The sequence below is a fragment of the Eretmochelys imbricata genome, chromosome 6, assembly GCF_965152235.1.
Source record: "Eretmochelys imbricata isolate rEreImb1 chromosome 6, rEreImb1.hap1, whole genome shotgun sequence".
NCBI lineage: Eukaryota > Metazoa > Chordata > Testudines > Cheloniidae > Eretmochelys > Eretmochelys imbricata.
Window position 1 is genome coordinate 10,131,106 of NC_135577.1, and position 23,639 is coordinate 10,154,744.

At 43.8% G+C, this 23,639-nt stretch overlaps 1 protein-coding gene across 2 annotated transcripts in view; it reads right to left on the reverse strand.

The window, feature by feature from the left end:
- Positions 1-23,639, reverse strand: part of ZFP91 (ZFP91 zinc finger protein, atypical E3 ubiquitin ligase) — a 33,651-nt gene that overhangs the window by 4,296 nt on the left and 5,716 nt on the right. The window contains exons 3-9 of one of the 2 annotated variants that reach the window (XM_077820773.1): positions 12,202-12,417; positions 11,871-11,907; positions 9,507-9,596; positions 8,472-8,600; positions 1,829-1,879; positions 1,278-1,356; positions 279-393 (exon numbers count right to left, since the gene is read on the reverse strand). In XM_077820773.1, coding sequence (XP_077676899.1) covers positions 279-393; positions 1,278-1,356; positions 1,829-1,879; positions 8,472-8,600; positions 9,507-9,596; positions 11,871-11,907; positions 12,202-12,417 — 717 coding nt within the window. Of the gene's footprint in view, positions 1-278; positions 394-1,277; positions 1,357-1,828; positions 1,880-8,471; positions 8,601-9,506; positions 9,600-11,870; positions 11,908-12,201; positions 12,418-23,639 lie in introns of both variants that reach the window. The other variant, XM_077820772.1, reaches the window with a different exon arrangement.

Here is a 23,639-nt window from a genome sequence, read left to right on the forward strand (position 1 = left end):
TGGAGAAAACAGGATGACACTGTTGCAAAAAGGCAACCTATATGCCAATAAAATACTGCTACAGTACAAACGCAGAGGCTTATTTCCACCTACTTGCACTGTCTAATGGGTGTGCACAAGCAATTCGACAGCAGTCCCAGCAGGAAGGGAATAACCACCAGCCACATGCGCTCCCTAGGTTAGACTCTTCCTCACCTCAGGAGAGGTGAGTGTTTTCCCCTCTCCATCCATCCATGGGATGATGGGTTGGATTCAAGTCTCCCCATCTTTCCCAGTACCTGTGTGGTGTTTGGCATGCCGTAGCAGCTGCTTCTGGAGCCGGAAAAGCCGTCCACAGGAGGGATGGGGACACACATATTTCTTTTTCAGCAGATGCTGGTATTTGATGTGATGCTAGGAAAGACGACGAAAAAGTTACAAACCCTCTCCCTGTCTGACTAAAGGAACTGCTGAAAATCAGATCCCAGGTTACAAGGTAAGTTAAGCAATGTGACAGACCGTAAGGGCTACAATCTACCTCCTTGTGCATTGCAGGAGAGCTAACAGGATGCAATTATACCAGGCTCTGAGGTCTGATGAAAAGCAGGAATCATAGAATATCAGGGTTGGAAGGGACCTCAGGAGGTCATCTAGTCCAACCCCCTGCTCAAAGCAGGACCAATCCCCAATTAAATCATCCCAGCCAGGGCTTTGTCAAGCCTGACCTTAAAAACTTCTAAGGAAGGAGATTCTACCACCTCCCTAGGCAATGCATTCCAGTGTTAATACAGGTGAAGAGGCACATATGGTACAGTTACAACTAGGCTGGGCTTAGCTTCATTACTTGTTACTGGCTAGTAATAACACCTAAAAAGAAAAGGAGTACTTGTGGCACCTACAGCTCACGAAAGCTCATGCTCAAATAAATTGGCTAGTCTCTAAGGTGCCACAAGTACTCCTTTTCTTTTTCGAATACAGAATAACACCTAGCTCTTCTATAGTGCTTTTCATCAGTAGATCTCAAAGCACTTTACAAAAAGAGGTCAGCATATTATCCCCATTTTACAGACAGGGAAACTGAGGCACAGGGAGGGAAAGTGACTTGCCCAAGGTCACCCAATGGGCCTCTGCCAGAGCTAGGAACAGAACCCAAAACTCCTGAGTCCCAGTGCAGTGCACCACCTCCTAAACCAGTGCCTCCCTTAGCAAACTATATTAAAAAGGAACACTGCAGTGAAAGATGAAAGAGTGGCAGCTCCTTGACCCCAGATCCAAACGAGTGGAAGAGCCTGACTGACCTGCAAATAGCGAGGGTGGGCGAGGACTGTGCCGCAGCCTTCCATCTCACACCGTACATACTGTATTGGAGGCTTCTTCCTAAGAAGTACATGGGAGAGTAATGCACAGGGAGGTTAGTTGGAAAATGTGAAGTAGATGCAGTACTAGATTAAACAAGAAAGCCATTGCAGTTCACTAAAAATGTGGAAGTGACATGGTCTCCGGATCAACCATCTTGTGAGTCAGCACATTTCAGCTTGTGCTCTCCCCTGTAGCTCTCCACCCCTAGGACTGCTCATGGGTTTTAGCCACGTGCTCATCACCCAAGAGATGACAGTGACAGAGCACCTGTAGCCTTATCATTGGCTTCTGCCATGCTACCGACCAACTCAAAATGACCTGACTGCAAGAATCCATCATGGTGGTTTTAGAGGGAGCTACAATTATTTCTAAACTATGCCCAATAAAAACATGTATGAAAATAGCTGGTTCTGAGGGGGTTCTCCACACAAGAAATGGAAAGGACTAAAATCTATAGTAAGGAAGGTGGAGAAAAGTAAGTCACACTCACCTTCTTTTAGGCAGCCGTGGGCTCTTGTCATCTTTTCTCCTCCTTCCCCTCCTGTGACAGGATTACAGAGATAGGATTAAAAATTATTCTCCTTTGTAAGGCACACCTGAGATGGAATAGGGAAGCCTTCTCCACATGAGCAATCCAGAGCACGGCTCTGTGTCATGGAAGAAATACACCATTTCAAAGCCCCAGAAAGTCTCAGTCGGGGGGGGAGAGCAGGGAATAGCTTCCACAGGCCTGATCTAAAGCCCACAGAGGTCAATGAGAGTCTTTGAACTTACCTCCACAGCCTTTGGATCAGGGTCATATAGCGTATATGACCTCAGATAACCAGCATCTATCCAAACTTTAAGACATGTTTCAGCCCCCAGCAAGCTACACTAGAGGATCTCCAAGTGATAGGGGTTTTTCTTCCAGTGGGAATGTCCCACTCACACAGGGATGTTCCCTCCATAAGAACTATTAACAAGAACTTTGGTTTTTGTATTCTTATGCCACCAGAGGGTGCCAAACCCACCAATACAGCTATGTTCAGTCCGTGTAGCTAGCTTCTATACCCACTGCTCTGGATCTCAAGCAGAATGCAAAAAAGGTCCTCAAAAAATTGTGCTTTTTCATCTGTTTTTCCCTGCAGCCAAGTATTCATGTCATATAGATCAATTATTTGTTGTGTAGCACTCAGAGGCCATCAAGATGCTAGATACCGTACAAACACATAGAAAAGACTGTGCCTGTACCAAAGAGCTCACAGAGAAACTTTAAAACATATATGAATAGTCACAAAACATTTCTGTGTAGTGAAAAAGAAATAAAAGCTGTTAACACACAGGCACCACAGAGAAGCAACGAAATCGGAGCCTGCACTGACAGTGGTGAAGGGTATGGCTTAGATGACCTAACAGAAGAGGTCGCTCTGATTCAGGATTCTCTGATGTGACAGTACCTGGGACCGTCAAGCTTCTCAATGACACTATCAAGTTTGCTCAGTTTATAGGAGGTGTTTTTAACTGTCCAGAAAACAAGTTGGGATCTGAAAGTTAAGTAAGGTCCCTTTTGGCTTGTATATAAGCACAAGAGCTTCTGCTCTCAGTGAATGTTAATAGCCAAGCTAATCTACAGAAGCCAGCTCACTCTCCATTGCTATCTGCTCCGCACAGCTAACAGTCATAAAAAAAATAGCAAAAACCTTGTCTCAGAAAAGCAATCAGGTGTGACTTGGACACAAGAAGATTTGGAGTCAGACAGCTCTTTTGTGAAAGAGATATATTAAAGGATTGATATGATGTATGTCATAAGAATCTTTTCAACTCTAATGGTGTTTTGTTGCTTTTCTCTCAGCACCCTCTAGTTTACAATAATCGAGCACTCAAGAATTGAACACTGTTGCTCACATGATTGTCCAACTGTGACGAAGTGGGGTTTTATTCACCTTGTTATGTTGTACGTGAGTCTTATTGTCCTATACTAATACTGTGTGTACCTCAGTTTCCCTGTTTACTGCACCGATACTGCCGTGGTGGGAATTGGGTGTGTGATTTTTACTGAGGCCCTCAGGACAGGTGAGGCTGCCCAGCTGTTTGCACCTATGTAATCTGAGACCCAGGAGCGGGGATGCAACCAGGTGACAAAGAGAAGGAGGAGGAGCAACAAGGGGGTTGTCGGGAGGTCAGGTCACTGAAAGTCTGCATAGGGGGACTGGAAGAGGGGGAATTTAGGGCATCTGGCCCAGGATTTCCAAGATGGACTTGCCTGAAAGTCACTGATTTCTGTCATAGCAAAATCTATTCTATGCTGTGTCCTTGTTGACTGATAAACATTCTGTTTACCGGCTGGCTGAGAGTCACATCTGACTGCGGAGTTGAGGTGCAGGGCCCTCTGGCTTTCCCAGGAGCCCTGTCTGTGCGGACTCGCTACGGGAAGTGCACGGTGTGCAAGGGGATGCTGAATGCTCCAAGGTCAGACCTAGGAAGGTCAAAGCTGTGCAAGCTTCTTGCTCTGGAGACAGTATGTTCAGAGAGAGGAGGCACGCTCCCCCAGAGTCCCGACTGGCTACATACAGAGTAGTTCCAGGGGCATTGACCCGGTGACTCCGTGACACCAACACACATCCAGACACAAAAAGCTTTAAGTGTGGTTCTGCTCTGAAGAACAACTGTATAAAAACGGCACCACCTTATGCAACAGACCTGCCTAAAATAACTTGTTACTTCTGTTAACACTGCAGCACAAGCACATTTATAGCAGCGAGATGGATTCTTTCCTGGCTCACAAAGCAGAATTGTTAATAACATTGTGTTTGCTGAATTTTTATTGTTGGTGATATGTGAGCTAGTAAGAACCCACAGGGACTGTTAGATCTCAGAATGAGCTCACAGGAATGGCATAATTTTAATTCCTCAAACTGAGCATATTTGATCTGGAGTCACTGAAGATATCAGGGAGCCACACAAAGCCAGGGTTTAGAAGAGTTACTTTTCTGAGGCCTACTGTACTTCAGTATTAGAGCTGCAGAAATATAATCAACCACAGCTTAACAGATACCACAGCTGGGGACTAAACTCCACATACAGCTGATTTTTTGGCAGTGTAGTCCAGCAGAGGGAGACCTGCTCTTCTTCCTCTCCCATCTAGAAGTTCTCTCGAGATTACGGCATGCTAGAGCAGGGGTCGGCATCCTTTCAGAAGTAGTGTGCCGAGTCTTCATTTATTCACTCTAATTTAAGGTTTTGCGTGCCAGTAATACATTTTAATGTTTTTAGATCTCTTTCTATAAGTCTATAATATACAACTAAATGATTCTTGTATGTAAAGTAAATCATAGAATCATAGAATATCAGGGTTGGAAGGGACCCCTGAAGGTCATCTAGTCCAACCCCCTGCTCGAAGCAGGACCAATTCCCAGTTAAATCATCCCAGCCAGGGCTTTGTCAAGCCTGACCTTAAAAACCTCTAAGGAAGGAGATTCTACCACCTCCCTAGGTAACGCATTCCAGTGTTTCACCACCCTCTTAGTGAAAAAGTTTTTCCTAATATCCAATCTAAACCTCCCCCACTGCAACTTGAGACCATTACTCCTCGTTCTGTCATCTGCTACCATTGAGAACAGTCTAGAGCCATCCTCTTTGGAACCCCCTTTCAGGTAGTTGAAAGCAGCTATCAAATCCCCCCTCATTCTTCTCTTCTGCAGACTAAACAATCCCAGCTCCCTCAGCCTCTCCTCATAAGTCATGTGTTCTAGACCTCTAATCATCTTTGTTGCCCTTCGCTGGACTCTCTCCAATTTATCCACATCCTTCTTGTAGTGTGGGGCCCAAAACTGGACACAGTACTCCAGATGAGGCCTCACCAATGTCGAATAGAGGGGAATGATCACGTCCCTCGATCTGCTCGCTATGCCCCTACTTATACATCCCAAAATGCCATTGGCCTTCTTGGCAACAAGGGCACACTGCTGACTCATATCCAGCTTCTCGTCCGCTGTCACCCCTAGGTCCTTTTCCGCAGAACTGCTGCCTAGCCATTCGGTCCCTAGTCTGTAGCGGTGCATTGGATTCTTCCATCCTAAGTGCAGGACCCTGCACTTATCCTTATTGAACCTCATCAGATTTCTTTTGGCCCAATCCTCCAATTTGTCTAGGTCCTTCTGTATCCTATCCCTCCCCTCCAACGTATCTACCACTCCTCCCAGTTTAGTATCATGCGCAAATTTGCTGAGTGTGCAATCCACACCATCCTCCAGATCATTTATGAAGATATTGAACAAAACCGGCCCCAGGACCGACCCTTGGGGCACTCCACTTGAGACCGGCTGCCAACTAGACATGGAGCCATTGATCACTACCTGTTGAGCCCGACAATCTAGCCAGCTTTCTACCCACCTTATAGTGCATTCATCCAGCCCATACTTCCTTAACTTGCTGACAAGAATACTGTGGGAGACCGTGTCAAAAGCTTTGCTAAAGTCAGGAAACAATACATCCACTGCTTTCCCTTCATCCACAGAACCAGTAATCTCATCATAAAAGGCGATTAGATTAGTCAGGCATGACCTTCCCTTGGTGAATCCATGCTGGCTGTTCCTGATCACTTTCCTCTCATGCAAGTACTTCAAGATTGATTCTTTGAGGATCTGCTCCATGATTTTTCCAGGGACTGAGGTGAGGCTGACTGGCCTGTAGTTCCCAGGATCCTCCTTCTTCCCTTTTTTAAAGATTGGCACTACATTAGCCTTTTTCCAGTCATCCGGGACTTCCCCAGTTCGCCATGAGTTTTCAAAGATAATGGCCAATGGCTCTGCAATCACAGCCGCCAATTCCTTCAGCACTCTCGGATGCAACTCATCCGGCCCCATGGACTTGTGCACGTCCAGCTTTTCTAAATAGTCTCTAACCACCTCTATCTCCACAGAGGGCTGGCCATGTCTTCCCCATTTTGTGATGCCCAAAATAAGGTTTTTAAAATGTTTGAGAAGCTTCATTTAAAATTACATTAAAATGCAGAGCCCCCCGGACTGGTGACCAGGACCGGGGCAGTGTGAGTGCCACAGAAAATCAGCTTGTGTGCCGCTTTTGGCACATGTGACATAGGTTGCCTACCCCTGTGCTAAAGTGAGGCCTTGACTTAGACCAGCGGATCCCAAATTTATTGGTTCATGCACCATCTTCTTAAATTGTTGGGAAGTGAACTGATGGAACACTAAGCTCGCGAACCTCCAGTGGCACATACACTCCAGTTTGGAAACCCCTGAACCTAGATCTGTGGTTTTCAACCTGTGGTCTGCGGACCCCTGGGGGTCTGCAGACTATGTCAATTTCTAAAGGGGTCTGGCACTTCCATTCAAAATTTTTTAGGGGTCTGCAAATTCAAGGAAAAAAAAAGGTTGCAAACCACAGCCCTAGATGCATCCCAGCTGATTTCACTCAGTTGCTAAAGAAAAGAGCTTCTTAATGTTTAGCTGAAGACGCCACAGGGCAAGGAAAACAATTCTTGAAGCTTCTGAGGTTCCACACACAGTGCTTGCAAGTTACTTTTATGTTTACTTTTTTTAAACAACGGGATCCTGCCTGCTTGTTGCGAAATTTTATTTGCCTCAAGACAATTTGGAAAAGTCTAGACAAACAGTGCATGGCAAGCAGGGGTGTAAATCTACAGCATACCAGCCTTCTGAGCACTAACTGGCCATGGAGACCCAGGTGCCATGTACTAAAAGTTCTCTAGTGCATTCTGATTTACCCCACTTTGAAAATGGAGTCAATCAAAGTGCACTAGAACTGTTAGTGCACTGCAGCTGGGTCCATACAGCCAGCTGGTGTGCAGCTGACTAGTGCAAAGGAGATTTATACCCTAGCTTGATACAAACTATTTGTTCATCTAGGGCAGTGGTTTTCAATCTTTTTTCATTTGCGGATCCCTAAAAAATTTAGGCCATGAATACTACGTGCAGTTCTGGTTGCCCCAACTTGAAAAAGATACATTAGAAATGGAAAACGTACAGAGAAAAGCTACAAAAATGATTAAGGGTATGGAACAGCTTCCATAAGAAGAAAATTTAAAAAGACTGGGACTATTCACCTATGACAGAGGTCTGTGAAACCACGGTGTGGAGAAATTTAATAAGGAAATATTTACCCCTTCACAGGAATCACCTAATGAAATTCATAGACAGCAGGTTTAAAACAAACAAAAGGAAGTATTTCACATAACACAGTGTTAACCGGTGGAACTCATTGCTGGGGATGCTGTGAAGGCCAAAAGTATAACTGGATTAAAAAAAGAATTAGATAAATTCATGGAGGATAGGTCCATCAGTGGCTATTAGCCACAATGGTCAGGGATACAACCGCATGCTCTGTCCCCCTAAGCCTCTGATTGCCAACTTCTGGGACTGGATGACAGAGGATGGATCACCTGATGATTGCTCTGTTCTGTTCATTCCCTTTAAAGCACCTGGCCTTGGCCACTGTTGGAAGACAGGATATTGGGCTAGATGGACCATTGGTCTTACCCAGTACGGTCATTGTTATGTTCTCTGCTTTCCCACATCCAAGCATGCCTGCCTCAGATATGAAAGAGGGGCACCTCTCCCATAGCAGTGTGTAAACAATACTCATGTCTTCCTGGATGCACATTACAGAAATAGATCGGACTCTTCCAGACTAGTTTCTTTAGGCAGTCTCTTCTGCATTGGGCTTAAAAATGAGCTAAGGAGCCACTGAATAACTGCTCCATCTAACATGGCTTCTAATATAGTTTAGATGACCAGCAAAGACGGGGCCAATAGAAATGTGTTTAAAAACCACACAACTTAAAAAAAAAAAAAGCCACTTTTCATACTATGCTGCCTCATCCAGACTGTCTGTTAACATGGCGTGGCCAGCCAATTTAGCTTGAACCATACTGAAATAGTGTTCTTTAATGCCTCCTTGCCCAGCAGAGATAGGATCTTAGAAGAGGTGATTCCCCAACCATGGTAAGGAATTTTGATCCTTTCATCCTACTGATTTCAATCACTTTTCAGGTGAAGGGGAAAGAACCACTCCTGCCTCCCACAAAACTCTGAGGGGAAGCATAAGACACTGGCCAGAATGCCTAGGCAAAAACATACATGCAGGAATAGCTGTTCCTGGAATCTTTTACTCACTTCCTGGGTGGCTCCTCATCTCCCCGAAACTCACTTTCTTCTTTCACCTCCACCTCCACTTTAATCTCCTTCTGTTTCTCTTTTTCTTCCTTCCCCTTGCCCGCTTTCCTCCTTGGCTTTGGAGCATCCCTGCAAAGATACAAATATGATACACTCTAGTACTCAGCAGAAATCCTCCATCTGTCTTAATGCCCTCTGCATTTACACTGCAACACCACTGCTCTCCCTCTCGCCCCACCTGAGCAATCCCTGGAAACTGCACAACTTTAGTAAAAACAATGAGGAGTCCAGTGGCACCTAAAGACTAAGATTTATTTGGGCATAAGCTTTCGTGGGTAAAAAAAACTTCTTCAGATGCATGGAATGAAAATTACAGATACAGGCATAAATATATATTGGCACATGAAGAGTTACCTTACAAGTGGAGAACCAATGTTGAAGGCCAATTTATTAGCCAGGGTGGATATAGTCCACTCCCAATAATTGATGAGGAGGTGTCAACACCAAGAGAGGGAAAATTGCTTTTGCAGTGAGCCAGCCACTTCCAGTCCCTATTCAAGCCCAAATTGATGGTGTTAACTTTTCATATGAATTGTAGTAACCATACCTAGTGCCTCCCCCGTCATATTCCTTCTGACCTATGCTTTTAATTAAGGATGATGAGGGGAGGGAGTTCAATAGGCAACTTTGGACTCCTATACAAAATGTTACATACGCCTCCCTGCAGAGACAGGGATATCTCAAACCAAGGTTCAGGGACAAGCTGGTAGACAGCGGCACTCAAACCCAAGTCACCTGAGCTGTTCAATAAGATAACTGTCCTGTTAGCTCTAAGCAGTGGAGACTCATCAATCTGGACTAAAAGAGAACCATCTTTCTTTCAAAATATATGCTATAGCTCGAATAAAGTTCTAGACTTGATGTAGATACTATGTGGTGAGGTTCTTTGGCCTGTTTTCTGCAGGATGTCAGAGTAGATGATCATAATGGTCCCTTCTGGTCTTGCAAACTATGCATGTATATAATCCAGCATACCTTTCTAAATGGGGTTTGTAGGTTTCGTCTCTTGGGTCATCTTTGAAGGGAATCTCTTCTTCACTGATCAGCATCTCCTCCTCTTCATCACTGCTATGATGGAGAAGGCAAAAGAAGAGGTAGTAGAACGGCTTATATATGAAATAAGTCATTGTATGACACTCCCTGGAATAGGGGAGGATATCCTTCAGCCAAGACTGTTTAGGGAAAATGAACAGACTATACAGAATAAGGAAGGGGACATGTGACACAACAATTTCCTCCTATATCCTGGCCAAACCTTATGGAATTAAGTTGAACCTTACTGAATTAGGTTTAAGTATCTTAGGAGTTCACCGTGTTGAAAATACACCTGTATTATTATGAAACGTCTCTGCGGGGGGGTGGGGAATGGGAGGCGGGATGACTAATTGAAGCTAATTAGAACCCCTCCCAGAGCTTACAAGGACTATCTGAAATAATGTGAATTTTTTAAAGTGGGTTTCCCAGGAAGTCCCTAGGGGGAGGTGTGTGCAACTGTAAACTCCTCTGGAGATGCACTGAACTCATGCACTGGGGGGGGAGAAGACCTTTTGTCTGCTGACCACTTATGTGAGGACAGATTAAAAGGCCCAAAGTGGATAAGAGAATGACTCTTAGATTCATGGGAGTCCTTGTTCTGAGTCAATGTGGTTATGAATTTGTAACCACTGGGGGAAAAAAAAAAATAATCCTGGTGTGGTCTGAAGAACTGCCAGAGCCCTTGTTGGGGTTGGGGAATCTCTGGCAAGCTTGTTAGCATGCATGTAAGTTCTCCTATTGTTTTCATGTTCTAGGGAATGCTTTTAACTGAAGAATATATGTGGCTGCTTAGAAAGAGCAATGTGGTAACTTAATTGTGGCAGTGACATTGCTTACAACCTCTGAAGAGAAAGCCAAAGCAGCCTGCTAAGGCAGTCTGCCTTTGGGGGAAATTTAGTGTAGTCAGGGAGCTGTGCAGCCTGGGAATACCCCAGAGTTGGGAGGGAAAGCAATATGGGTCTCCTGCAGGAGAGATGACAGATGGGGAGCCAAAAGCCTGAGAGTGCGTTCCCTTTGTGGACCACGGAGGGGGACTAGAGATGCAGTTGCCCTGCACTGTGACAGTATGCAGAGACAGCTTCAAAATAGACCCTCTAGGTACAGCACATCAGACTCTGACTAACAGCCTGATGGGAACACGACCCTGCTTTACCTTTTCAAGATTTACTAGGCTCTAGCAACAATGGGCCACCAAGCAACCTGATTATAGGATCTATTGAAGAAGGAGCCCCATTGCTATGTAGTAAGCCTGGATAAAATCCACACTGTATTATTTACATCCCCACACCATCACCTCGTCCTCTACGTCAGTGGTTTTAAAACTGCAGGTTGCAACCCAGTACTGGATCATGGAATGTAAGGCACTGGGTCACGGCGGCTCTGGTCAGCACCACCGACCGGGCCGTTAAAAGTCCTGTGGGTGGTGCTGACAGGCAAAGGCAGGCTAGTCCCTACCTGTTTTCACAATGTGCTTTGCCCCAGAAGTATCCAGCAGCAGGTCTGGCTCCTAGGTGGGGGGACCACGGGGCTCTGCATGCTGCCCCCGCCCCGAGCACCGGCTCAGAGTTTGGGAGCGGGCAGGGGAGAGAGTGTCTGCGGGTGAGAGCTGAGCAGAGCTGCTTGCGCACTTCCACATAGGAGCCAGACCTGCTGCTGACCACTTCCAGGGCACAGTGTGGTCTGCAGAGCCAGGATAGGCAGAAAGCCTGCCTTAGCACCCCCACTATGCCACTGACTGGGAGCCACCCAAGGTAACCCCGCACTCCAACCCCATGCCCCAGCCCTGAACCCCCAACCCAGAGCTCCTTCCTGCACACCAAACTCCTCATCCCTGGCCCCACTCCAGAGCCTGCACCCCCAGCCCAGACCCCACCCCCCTGCCCCAGCCCTGAGCCTCCCCAAACCGAGCCCCCTCCTGCAACCCAAACGCCTCATCCCTGGCCCCAACCCAGAGTCCTGACCTCCTCCTGCAACCCAACCCCCTGCCCTAGCCCTGAGCACCTCCCACACCCCAAACCCCTCATCCCAGCTCTGTTGGGTCACAGGGATCAATAATTTTCTTCAACCTTGTTGCCAGAAAAAAGCTTGAAAACCACTGCTCCACTTTATAAAGATGTCACCACCAATCCAGGGAAGTGAGGAAAGATGCAAAATTGAATGAAAATGGAAACTGAACAGGTCCTTCCACAGAAAGCTCAGGATCCTTTAGATTGAAGAGTTATCACTTTGAATGGTTCCAAAGTTACCACATCTTTTCCCATAGCCTTAACCAAAAAGAAAAAGGCCCAAACCAGAGTATCCTACCTGATTCCAGTTGGAGACTGATGCTCTTCCGTGATCTCTGAAAAGAAAAGCCATTAGGTTTTTAATCACTGTTCACAAGGGACACAGACCAGACTGCAATGTGCATATCCATTTGGAAGTATTTCTGCCAATCTTCAGCACTAGGATGTGCTGCAGTTTATGAGAATATGCTCAGGATAGCAAGGCACCATGCTTTTTGCCAGTGGTCTCTAATACATTGCTTGTGTTTTGGCACCAGTCTCCCACACTTAACTTATCAGCCTCAAACTGTCCTGCTGGCATTGTTCACACTTTAATCCCAATATTTCCCACTCCCCTAATTGCTACATACCATACTCAAGCTGATCAGTGTTTGGTTCTGACTTGCAGATGAGCTGCAGGGATCCAGTCTTGGACCTGGAGCTGCGTGAATTTTCTGTGTCCCGTTGGCGAGCAGCAGCAGCTGTCCTGCTGCTGCGCCAGCCTCGGCCGGGCCTGGCTGTACTGACGGGAGACCCGTGGGTGAGGATGGTGGAAACCTCTTCCTCCTCCCTCTCTTCTTTGGGATCTATGAGGGAAACACACAAAACAATTCCTAGGTTAACAATGAACACAAACCCATCTCTACACTTTGCTGGCCATATCTCCACCAGTTTGTTGCTTATTCTATAATGGAGATGTCCCTCTATGTTCAGTAAGTGGGTGGAAGGCTGAGGATCTGGACTGTAACACTGCAAAGTGATACAGATAGGCTACAGGCCAGATCCTTCACCTCACAGAGAAGAACTCTCTGCACAGCATATAAACAGAGTCTTATCACACTTTTCTACCCATAAAAAGAAAAGGAGTACTTGTGGCACCTTAGAGACTACCAAATTTAGTTGAGCATAAGCTTTTGTTTTTTGTTTGTTTGCTTTTTCCACTATATGCATCCGATGAAGTGAGTTGTAGCTCACGAAAGCTTATGCTGAAATAAATGTGTTAGTCTCTAAGGTGCCCCAAGTACTCCTTTTCTTTTTGTGGATACAGACTAACATGGCTGCTACTCAAACTTTTCTACCCATGTATTTTCTCTGGAAGCCATCCTGATCTTTAACTCAGACTAAAGAAAACAAAATAATCTGATGTTTTTAAAAATTAAGTTTCTCAAGCTAAGGTTCACATGAAAAAGACTTAACACAAAACCTGCCACACTGGGTCAGAAAAATCATCCATCTAGCCCAGTATCCTGTCTCTGACAGTACCAGAGCTTCAAGGTGAGTGTACAGAACAGGGAAATTTTGGAGAGATCCACCGATCTTCCACTCCCAGCTTCTGACAGTCAGAGGTTTAGGATCACGCAAAGCATAAGGTTGGGGTACCTGACCACCTTGGCTAATACCCATTGATGGGCCTATCCTCCATGAACTTATCTAGTTCTTTTTTTCACCCAGTTATACTTTTTGGCCACTACAGCATCCCCTGGTAATGAGTTCCACAGTGTAACTGTGCATTGTATGAAAAGTACCTCCTCCTGTTTGTATTAAAATTGCTGCCTATTAATTTCACTGGGTGGCCTGTGGTTTTTGTATTGAGGGAAAGGGTAAACAAAACCCCTCTATTTACTTTTTCAAAACCATTCATGATGTTAGAAACCGCTATCATATGCCTTCTTAGTTGTGTCTTTTCTAAGCCAAACAGCCTTAGTCTTTTTAGTTTCTCCTCGTATGGAAGCCATTCCATGCCCATGATCATCTTTGTTGCCCTTTGTCCTCAACCATCACTCTATAATTTATTATAAAGCACTAAAATAACAGATTTCAGCAAGCAAGTTTTATGAAAGACCTGCAAAAGTTTGGCCCACATTGAAAATCTTATTCATAGAATCCCCAAACACTGCTGTTTAAACTGAAATTTACACATTGCAAACATCGAAGAATCTGAGCTGAGTGAGACTTGCTGGTTTCTATGCAAAAACAAGCAACAACAAAATCACCTGTAACAATTTTAACAAGCCCTCACATTCTTAACCTGCATTTTCACTCCTTTATAACTACTACAAGTTGTTCCTTTTGGGCTGATGCATTTCAGATTGATCCCCATATGTAAATGTTTGGGAAGTCAATAAAACTGGTAGAACGGTTGTGGGAGCAACTTTCAGAAAAACCTTTTGTGCCCCAGTAACTCAAAGATTTTTTTTTTTTCATTTCCCACTTGCCATCAGATTAGCCCCATTGAAGCCATGTGCTTCTTCACAATTAGTGAATCCTGATGTGCAGAAGAAACGAATTGCTGGCTATGCTCAGGTATTGTATTACTATTTTAGAACAAAGTGCAGCTCTCCAAGAGACCTGCAATCCAAATTGAGCATCCATCCTTTCCTTTTTACTTGTCCATTTTAGCTGATTTGTACGTACTGTCTTTTCTAGGAAAGTCTGGCAAAGCAAGTAAATAACCTAGCTAAGTATGTAATTTAGTTGCCCAACTATAAATACCTAAAAGTGTTTTCCATTTGGACCTGCAGAAGAGGCAGTCCTAATTTTGTAACGATAGGCGGAGACAGGATACCTGATCGAATTGGCCCTGTCAACACTGGTTCTCCACTTGTGAGGTAACTCCTTTCTCTTCATGTGTCAGTATAATAAGGCCTGCATCTGTAATTTTCACTCCATGCACCTGAAGTGGTTTTTACACCCACGAAACCTTATACCCAAATAAAACTGTTAGTCTTTAAAATGCCACTGAACTCCTTGTTGTTTTTGTGGATACAGACTAACATGGTTACCCCCCTATACTTGACAGTTATTAAGTGCATCTCTCCCTGACAGTCAGCCTCTCTTGATATGAGGGCTGAATTCTAATAGGAAAACAGCAGCCCATATGCATGTGGGCGTGAAAACCATCAAAAGCACCATTCTGATATCTTAATTCAGAGTCCCAGAATTAATGAAGTCTGATGGGCAAAGTGAACCAACTATTATATCATTGTCCCCCCACCCAACCATCATGGATCTTCAATATATTCGTGTTCTTCTGCACTGCAACAGATTTGTCCAATAATTCAAGAGAGTCAGGTCTCCTGTGAGAAACCTGTGTTCCATAAGCACCAGCTGGGATTTCTACCAGGATGCTGTCTCTGGAGTCCCTATGTGAGGTATTATCTGTTATATCAGCCTCTGGCTAAGAGTGGTCTGATAAAACTTGAAGCTCTACTCCTCTCCAGATATTCGAAAAAGGCACTTACTGATTTCTCCTATTCCAGGGCCTCCTTCTTGTTGTAGAGGAGGTTTGTAGGAGTACCTCTCTACTGTATTCATTTTGCAGTCTCTTTTTTGGAGTCCTCCACAGTTAATAGCTCAAATGCTTGCCTCTACTGCTACTCAGAAAGCTTTCTTGACAACAGCAGTACTGTTAAACTGACCTGATTCTTGACAGTTTCACTGCTGTCCAGAAGTAGGGAATAGCAACTGTGAAACAGACAAGTGTTGGTAATTTCACTCTGCTGCTGGTTAAAGTTTAAGCAGCAACACAATAGTTCCCTCTGCATCCTTAGGATACAGCCCCACAGAGAGTCATATTCAAAAGTCCCCACCTAGCCACCCAGACATAAGGTTGAGAAATACTTTTTTTCCTAAAAGGATGAAGACTTGGATTCTGCAGAAATTGTGGCTTAACACTTCCACCCCGACCAGGCAAAATTTCCCTTGATCTCTGGCAAGTGGATTTTTCAAGCCCCGCCGCCAATGGTTAGAATAAGTAATCAATGACTGGGGCTTAGACCTGTATGAAGTATTGCAAGTTTACTGTGAAACAGTGAAAAAGATTTATCTATGGTTTTACATATATTGAGCAAGCTATAATTTCAGACCTACCCCATTTCTCTGCTGCTCAGTTTATGTTAAGATCTCTAGCCCTATTCTGCTTTACTTCTGTCTCAATTCAAAACGCTCTCATTTTGGTGCAGTTACCAAACAGTCCCTTCATTTGAATACTTTAGGGGAATCTCAAATTATTCCATATCAAGTGCCACTTCTATATAAATGTTAACCCTTGTTCTGCTGCTTGAAAAATGTTTAACCACATTGTAGATTGGACATATGTCCTACACATTTATTTGGCTGGCAGGCTAGCAAAAGCTAGTATTTTAAACTTTAATCCAGTGAATCAAGTTGAAACAGGCCTCAGAGTTACCATGTATAAAGTACACTCAAAACAACACATGTGGCAATTTCATGGCACTTGTTCAAAATAAAAAATGTTTAATAAGCCATTTCCTGATTTCTCATTTCCATACGGTCCTCTGCTTTGGTATCACTTTGTCTAGCAAATTCATTGCTCTTTGCATGTTAAGCTGGCTTCTGTACAGCCAAAACACAAATATTTGATGAATACTGGGAAATTATGATAAGTCAAATATTCTGTTTTATATTAAAAGCTGTTGTGAACTAATGTACATCTATTAGTTTAAAATCATTATAAACCCCAGAATTCACTATCCTGGATACATACAGAGCCATGTGTGTAAAGGTCACAGTTGTGTCATGCAAGGTGCAGCTGCAACAAACATTCAGCCTTACTAACAGATGAACTCAGAACAGATGTTCACTGCAATTCATCAGTCCTAAAGAAGAGATCCCAATGAACCACAGTAGGAGTAAGCGTTTTCTCCTCACAGTGCTTAGCCATTTCTATAGAGGAAAAGAGTGGTTCTTTTGAAGAAGCCAGCCTTTCAATTCAGTATTCATGTGCCCCTAACAATTACAACTCTGCAATCAGTGTCTATAGATCTGAGAATCCTTTAAAGGAAAAAGCAGCACCTTCTTCCACTGTCATATTCTTGTCTAGCTCACATAACCCAATGTGTTAGAGGAAGCTATTACCTTTTCTCTGGAGGTGCTGCAGATATATTACAACTCCACCTGGTACTCCTTCTCTGCTTTGAGATTCACCTACCCCTGGACTGGGCCCTGGGCTACAGCATCCTGTGTATCAACCATGCTTACCAGGCAGGTCTGAGTGAGTTTGGCACCCATGGTTCTTCCCTTCCGGAGTCTATGACCATTTGTGTATAGTGACCAAACAGCCTTTTTAAACTAAAGGATTGTTTATTTTAACAGTAGGAACAAAGCATTTAGAGAAAATTTTTTTAAAACAAACAGTCTATACTCGTGTTTAGTCTTACCCAAAGGCTTCCCATCTCCTGATGCTGACCTGGGCACATGGTGACCTTCTTCAGACACCTCCACAGGTGCCTTACTTTGGTTCTCCTGGACAACTACCCCAAACACCTATCCTTGTCTCCTGACAGAGTCCCTTGTTTAAATTCTGTCTCAGTTTTTTTGGTTTCCAGGTCTTTCCCTATCCTGGCATTATCTCTTAAGTGTTTGCTGAGAAGCAGCTTTCATCTTGAGCCATTCCTCCCTTTCCACTTGTTTACCCTTACAGTCCCCTATTACAAATACATTCACATAGTAAACATCCCAATAATCAGGTCAACATACTGCATTTGTAATTTACTGAGTAGCTCCACTTCCATCACAATAACCATTAAACTGTTTTAAATATTACTACAAGCAAAGAAAATGCCATCCACTGAAAATAAGGGAGTTAGCTGCACAGATTTGTTATGAAATTTTTATTGTTCCATGCCACACTAACAAAGCGGACAGAGCTCTGGACATTCAGTGTTTCACTTCTCTCAACTGAATGTGCTCAAATAACCCTCCATACTCAATACAACATCTGCTGAGCATCATGAGTCCCAACTCTAGATGCACAAGGTAAACAGTTTTCTTCACTGTGCAAGTTCTGATTTTGGGGCATTTTTCACAGAGATCAGGAAGTCCTCTCCTTCAAACCCCAAATCATAGAGTTATTCAGTTTATTTTAAATGTATGTAAGGATAGCTGAAGCAGCCAGATATCAAAAGGGTTAAATGCTGAAGTACTTCTGGCAGCCCTCCACTCTGCTATTGCTTGAGACAACTTTTTCCTTCTGAACTTCAGCTTTCTGCAGCATGGCAAAAAAAAAAAAAAAAAAAAAAATCTAATTCCCACAGCTCTCATGACAATTCACTGGAAGGCAACAGTGAAATTTCCACAAGTTTAGTACACTCTCTTATCTATCAGTAGCGTACCATTGTCCGATACCAGCTTTTTCCTTAAGAGGAGTTTTCCAGGAGCTTGGTCTATCTACATTCTTGATCTCTTCAACCATGTCTAGTTGGCAGCCGGTGTCAAGTGGAGTGCCCCAGGGGTCGGTCCTGGGGCCGGTTTTGTTCAATATCTTCATAAATGATCTGGAGGATGGTGTGGACTGCACTCTCAGCAAATTTGCGGATGATACTAAACTGGGAGGAGTGGTAGATACGCTGGAGGGCAGGGATAGGATACAGAGGGACCTAGACAAATTGGAGAATTGGGCCAAAAGAAATCTGATGAGGTTCAATAAGGATAAGTGCAGGGTCCTGCACTTAGGACGGAAGAACCCAATGCACAGCTACAGACTAGAGACCGAATGGCTAGGTAGCAGTTCTGCGGAAAAGGACCTAGGGGTGACAGTGGACGAGAAGCTGGATGTGAGTCAGCAGTGTGCCCTTGTTGCCAAGAAGGCCAATGGCATTTTGGGATGTATAAGTAGGGGCATAGCGAGCAGATCGAGGGACGTGATCGTTCCCCTCTATTCGACATTGGTGAGGCCTCATCTGGAGTACTGTGTCCAGTTTTGGGCCCCACACTACAAGAAGGATGTGGATAAATTGGAGATAGTCCAGCGAAGGGCAACAAAAATGATTAGGGGTCTGGAACACATGACTTATGAGGAGAGGCTGAGGGAACTGGGATTGTTTAGTCTGCGGAAGAGAAGAATGAGGGGGGATTTGATAGCTGCTTTCAACTACCTGAGAGGTGGTTCCAGAGAGGATGGTTCTAGACTATTCTCAGTGGTGGAAGAGGACAGGGCAAGGAGTAATGGTCTCAAGTTGCAGTGGGGGAGGTTTAGGTTGGATATTAGGAAAAACTTTTTCACTAGGAGGGTGGTGAAACACTGGAATGCGTTGCCTAGGGAGGTGGTGGAATCTCCTTCCTTAGAAGTTTTTAAGGTCAGGCTTGACAAAGCCCTGGCTGGGATGATTTAATTGGGGATGGGTCCTGCTTTTCAGCAGGGGGTTGGACTAGATGACCTCCTGAGGTCCCTTCCAACCCTGATATTCTATGATTCTATGAGTTATGTAAGAGTACCATAGTGCATCTGTATTTTAGCATGCTGGCTGACCAAAGAGTCCCAGCAGAAGAGAAAGACACTCCACAGACAAGTGCTCCTTGAAGTGAATGCACCAGAACATTGGAGGAAAAGGAAAGTGAAATTCTGGAGAGGTATCAGATACTGGACAGGAAAAAGACATAATTCATCATAAAGACCAAAAATGGGTCAAAACCTTTATTACATTTGTCTTCTGAAAAGCCAATGTAACTTGCTCCATTGTTAAGAGTCACAGTCTCCTGTGGAATCTGCAACTGAAGCTTTAGCTTGACTTCCAAAGTGCACCAGAAATGTATCATTGCTAAAACTTTTCAGCTGCTGTTAGCCAGTGACAATAAGCAGGTTCAATGAATCATGTGATGAGGGAAGAGTCTAAAACAGTATTTTACAAGTGACTGATTCAAGGGATATTTGCACATTAGAACTGGCTGAGGACAAACATGCCAAGTCACATTCTGCTTAGCTTGGTGGGCTATTTTGATGGTGTCATCCCCATGCACCAGCTCCCAAGAGTGCACAGTTGAGATTCCATCAATTAAAAACAAAAATTCCAATCCTCCCATTAAACAGAAGGATGACAAGAGTCAGTGGAAGGGGGAGGAGTTAAAGAAACAGGCAGACAGGGAAGAAAAAGGAACAAAGAAAGTGAGTTTTAAGTTGCTCCTTTCCCTCAGTGTGGCATGGTACCTTTTCAGCAGCAGTTTGGGGACCCTTTCAACCACTATCACTGTAAGAACTAAAATGGCAATTGTTTAATTTGCTATATTTACTTTTTACAACAGTGTTATTTTTTAATCTTGAATTGCTGATTTCACTGCCAGTGGAAGCTATATAAAGTTTGCAGACCTTCCCATTATAGACCCATTTTCAGATGTTCATGAACTTTTATTTATGACTCCTATTTAGGATAGGAGCATTTTATGCTCCACCTCAGCCCAAAGGTAATTTTGTTGCAAAAATCCATTTTTCTTTCTTTTTTTTTTTTTTTAAAGTTGCAACAGTATAACAAATATGCCATTTATCTATTTGTTTCCCACCTCCCCAGGTACAAAAAACCCGAACCATCTAAACTTGGTTTTTAAGTGAGGGGCAGAACCTTTGTTAAATTTTGAAAATTTCATCTTTATATTATGAGTGTTTGAAAGTGACATTCTATGCATACACAGTAGACAATCAGAAATTAACCATGGACAATTAAGTGTAAATGAAAAAAGACTCACTTGTGCTTTAGAGTTTCAAGTGAGATATTAATCTGAAGACAAAACTGTATTAACATAAGTTAGCTTTCTGGGATGTACGTTTAGACTTTTAATTAGTACAATCACCTGACTATGAAGTTGCATTAAATACGATTTCACTCTACTGCTGTGGCACAGCTAGGAAATGAGGCTGAAAATGAGGCTAGGGTAAGCCCCTATTTCCTCTGGTTTGCACTTTAGAAACTTTACTTTTTTGGATGCAACATAAAGTGTATTTTAGGGAAGTTCAAGAATGAGTCTGGCTACTGGAGTTATTCAAGTCCAATACACTTTTTCAGGCTTAACTCATAGTTTAAATTTCAGTTTTCAAATCTGTGATGACTAACTCCTAATGAGACCAGTCATCATTCATAAGTAAGTTATAAGCATCTGAATATTCCAGTGGTCCTTAAGCTTCATTGCAACCGCAACCCCCTTCTGAGAACAAAAATTACTACACCCCACCTCTAACAGGTCAAATCCTCATACAATGTCCATACACGTACTTCACGTGTCCTTTTTCATTTTTGACTGAAAAATCCAAGGAAATCCCATTAATGCAGTGGTTCTCAGCCTGTGGGCCCCTTGCAGCCCAATCTGCACACAGCTACAGCCCATGTGACATCCTCAGGGCCATAAAGGTAGTATATATATAGTGTGGATGGGACCCACATAAAACATAGTGAGCTGCATATATGAACCAGAATGATAAATAGATTGAGAACCACTGCATTAATGCAATGTGAAGGCTGCAGAGTTAAACACAAAGATATAGAAAATGCAGAGTTAAACTACACACTCAACCATAAAGGTGACCTGCAAAGGAAATAAAGTGGCCTGAAGCCCCTTTTTTCTTCTTTTTGTAATGTACAAAGACTCAAAAGGTTTCCCAAGAAGACTTTGGCTTGTTTTTTCAGTTAGAAATTTAGATCTTGTCCACACTGACAGACCATAGTAACTAGAGAACTATGACATCACAGGAGAACTGAGATAGGAAGGGATTTTTAGTCAGGTTGTTTTAAAATTTATCATCCCTTTAACTCCAATATGTAATGAACACTTGGGAGAAAAGATACATTTGTAATAAGATTTGCCATTCTTCAGTGGTAGTAAACAAGAATCTCATTAACACCTTAATTCTAGGCCTACGTCCCCACCCCTCTAGCAGTATACTCACCACTTCACCTAAGACATAAGCATATAATATATATCTGAAAGCCTCCAGCAAAACACAGAGACCAGACTTGATATTTCTGATCGTTCTAAGGTTAAAAAAATCAGACTACACCCTTCTTTCAGGCCTTCATTATACATCATAAGCAAGGCTATGTTTTAGTCATGGGTATTTTTAGTAAAAGTCATGGACAGGTAACGGGGCAGTAAAGAAAAATTCACGGCCTGTGACACATCCATGACTTTTACTATATACCCCTAAGTAAAACTTGGGCCGGTGCAGTCCAGGGGCACCACAGGTGATGGCCCAGGCCCGGCTCCCCAACCACTGCTGGCACGGGGTGGGGGGGGCGGGAGGAGAGGGGAAGGGAGACATGCGACCTGGGACCCCCTGCTAGTACTGGGGGGAGGGGTGGGTGCCAGGCAGCAGTGTGTGGCCTGGGACCCCCGCTGGCGCTAGGGTCGGGGGCGGTGGGGGGGGGTTGGTGGGGCTGGCAGCCTCCCTACCCAACTCCAACCAGCATGTCCCTGCAGCTCCTAGGCAGAGGGACCAGAGAGCGCAGCGCGCTGCTCCCGCCACATGCACTGGCTCTGCAGCTCCCATTGGCCAGGAACCGCATCCAATGGGAGTGGCACCTGTGGGCGCAGTTAGCGTGCTAAGCCCCCAGTCCCTAAAACATAAGAACGGCCATACTGGGTCAGACCAAAGGTCCATCTATCCCAGTATCCTGTCTTCCGACAGGGGTCAATGCTAGGTGCCCCAGAGGGAATGAACAGAACAGGTAATCATCAAGTGATCCATCCCCTGTGGTCCATTCCAGGCTTCTGGCAAACAGATGCTAAGGACACCATCCCTGTCCATCCTGGCTAATAGCCACTGATGAACCTATCCTCCATGAACTTATCTTGTTCTTTTTTGAACCCTGTTATAGCCTTGACCTTCACAACATCCTCTGGCAAGGAGTTCCACAGGTTGACTGTGCAATGTGTGAAAAAATACTTCCTTTTGTTTGTTTTAAACCTGCTGCCTATTAATTTCATTAATAGGAGCTGCAGGGACATGCTGGTGGGAGCCCAGGAAGCCCGCCCCTGCCCGAGGTAAATGTCGCCCCACACACCAACACCCTGCAGAAGTCACGGAATCTGTGACAGACACACAGCCTTGATCATAAGTAAAAAAGGACAAACCCAGTTTTTAAAAATATCCTACAGGTCACCTTTAACTATTCCCTCTTGTTTCTAGCATTATAATACTGTCTTTTGTAGCCCCACTCTATTTCTCAAACAGAATAAGTCTTCTCTACGCAACTTTAGAAACACAGATGTAGCAAGTTGTAGTACTGTGTACTGTAGTAATACAATTAGGAAGTATCTGTACACAAAGTAATTTCTGTATTAAATGCAAAAAAGTAACAATGCGAAATTAAAGTTGCAATATCAGGGCACTCAAGTCACACTCTGGAAAAGTTAACTGTCATATTAAACATCTTGTATGTTTCATGGAATACCTTAAGAATGCTATCTTTGGGGGGAGGGGGGTGCAATGAATAAGGGAAAGAATAGAAACTGTACAAACATTGAATGTGGTTGTGATAACACTGGCAGAGCAACATTAACTTTGGGGATTTTGTGACTCAAGTGTCTGATCTTCCAAACTTAATATTGCATGAATGCTAGTTTCTTTTTCCAAAGGCAAAAAGAAAAGTAGGCTTCTTGTACAGTTTACAAGCACTAATGACTGAAGGCAAAGCATATGTATTTTGTGAACCAGTAACTGAGACCTTAGGCTACATACAACTGCAGAGAATCAATCATTAAATGCGAAGTTACCATCTTCACACATTTCCACTACAAGCACTTTGTCTTGAAGTTTCAGATATTCATGTCTTTTCCCCCCAAACTTAGCAAAGCACTTCCTGCTCATTTAAGGCCTTATTTACACATGTAAAGTTTTAAAGTTCAGCTGCTATTCCCCCCCCCACACACACACACCCAAATTAGCCCACACAGAAGAATCTTTCTTTTAGGATAAGAAAAGGACTTAAAAACAAAACGAACACTTTTCAGAACTTCTTACTGGTGAAAGGCTTTTACTCAAACTTTCCAAAACATTCAGCTTCTGGCAGAAACTAGAGGTAAA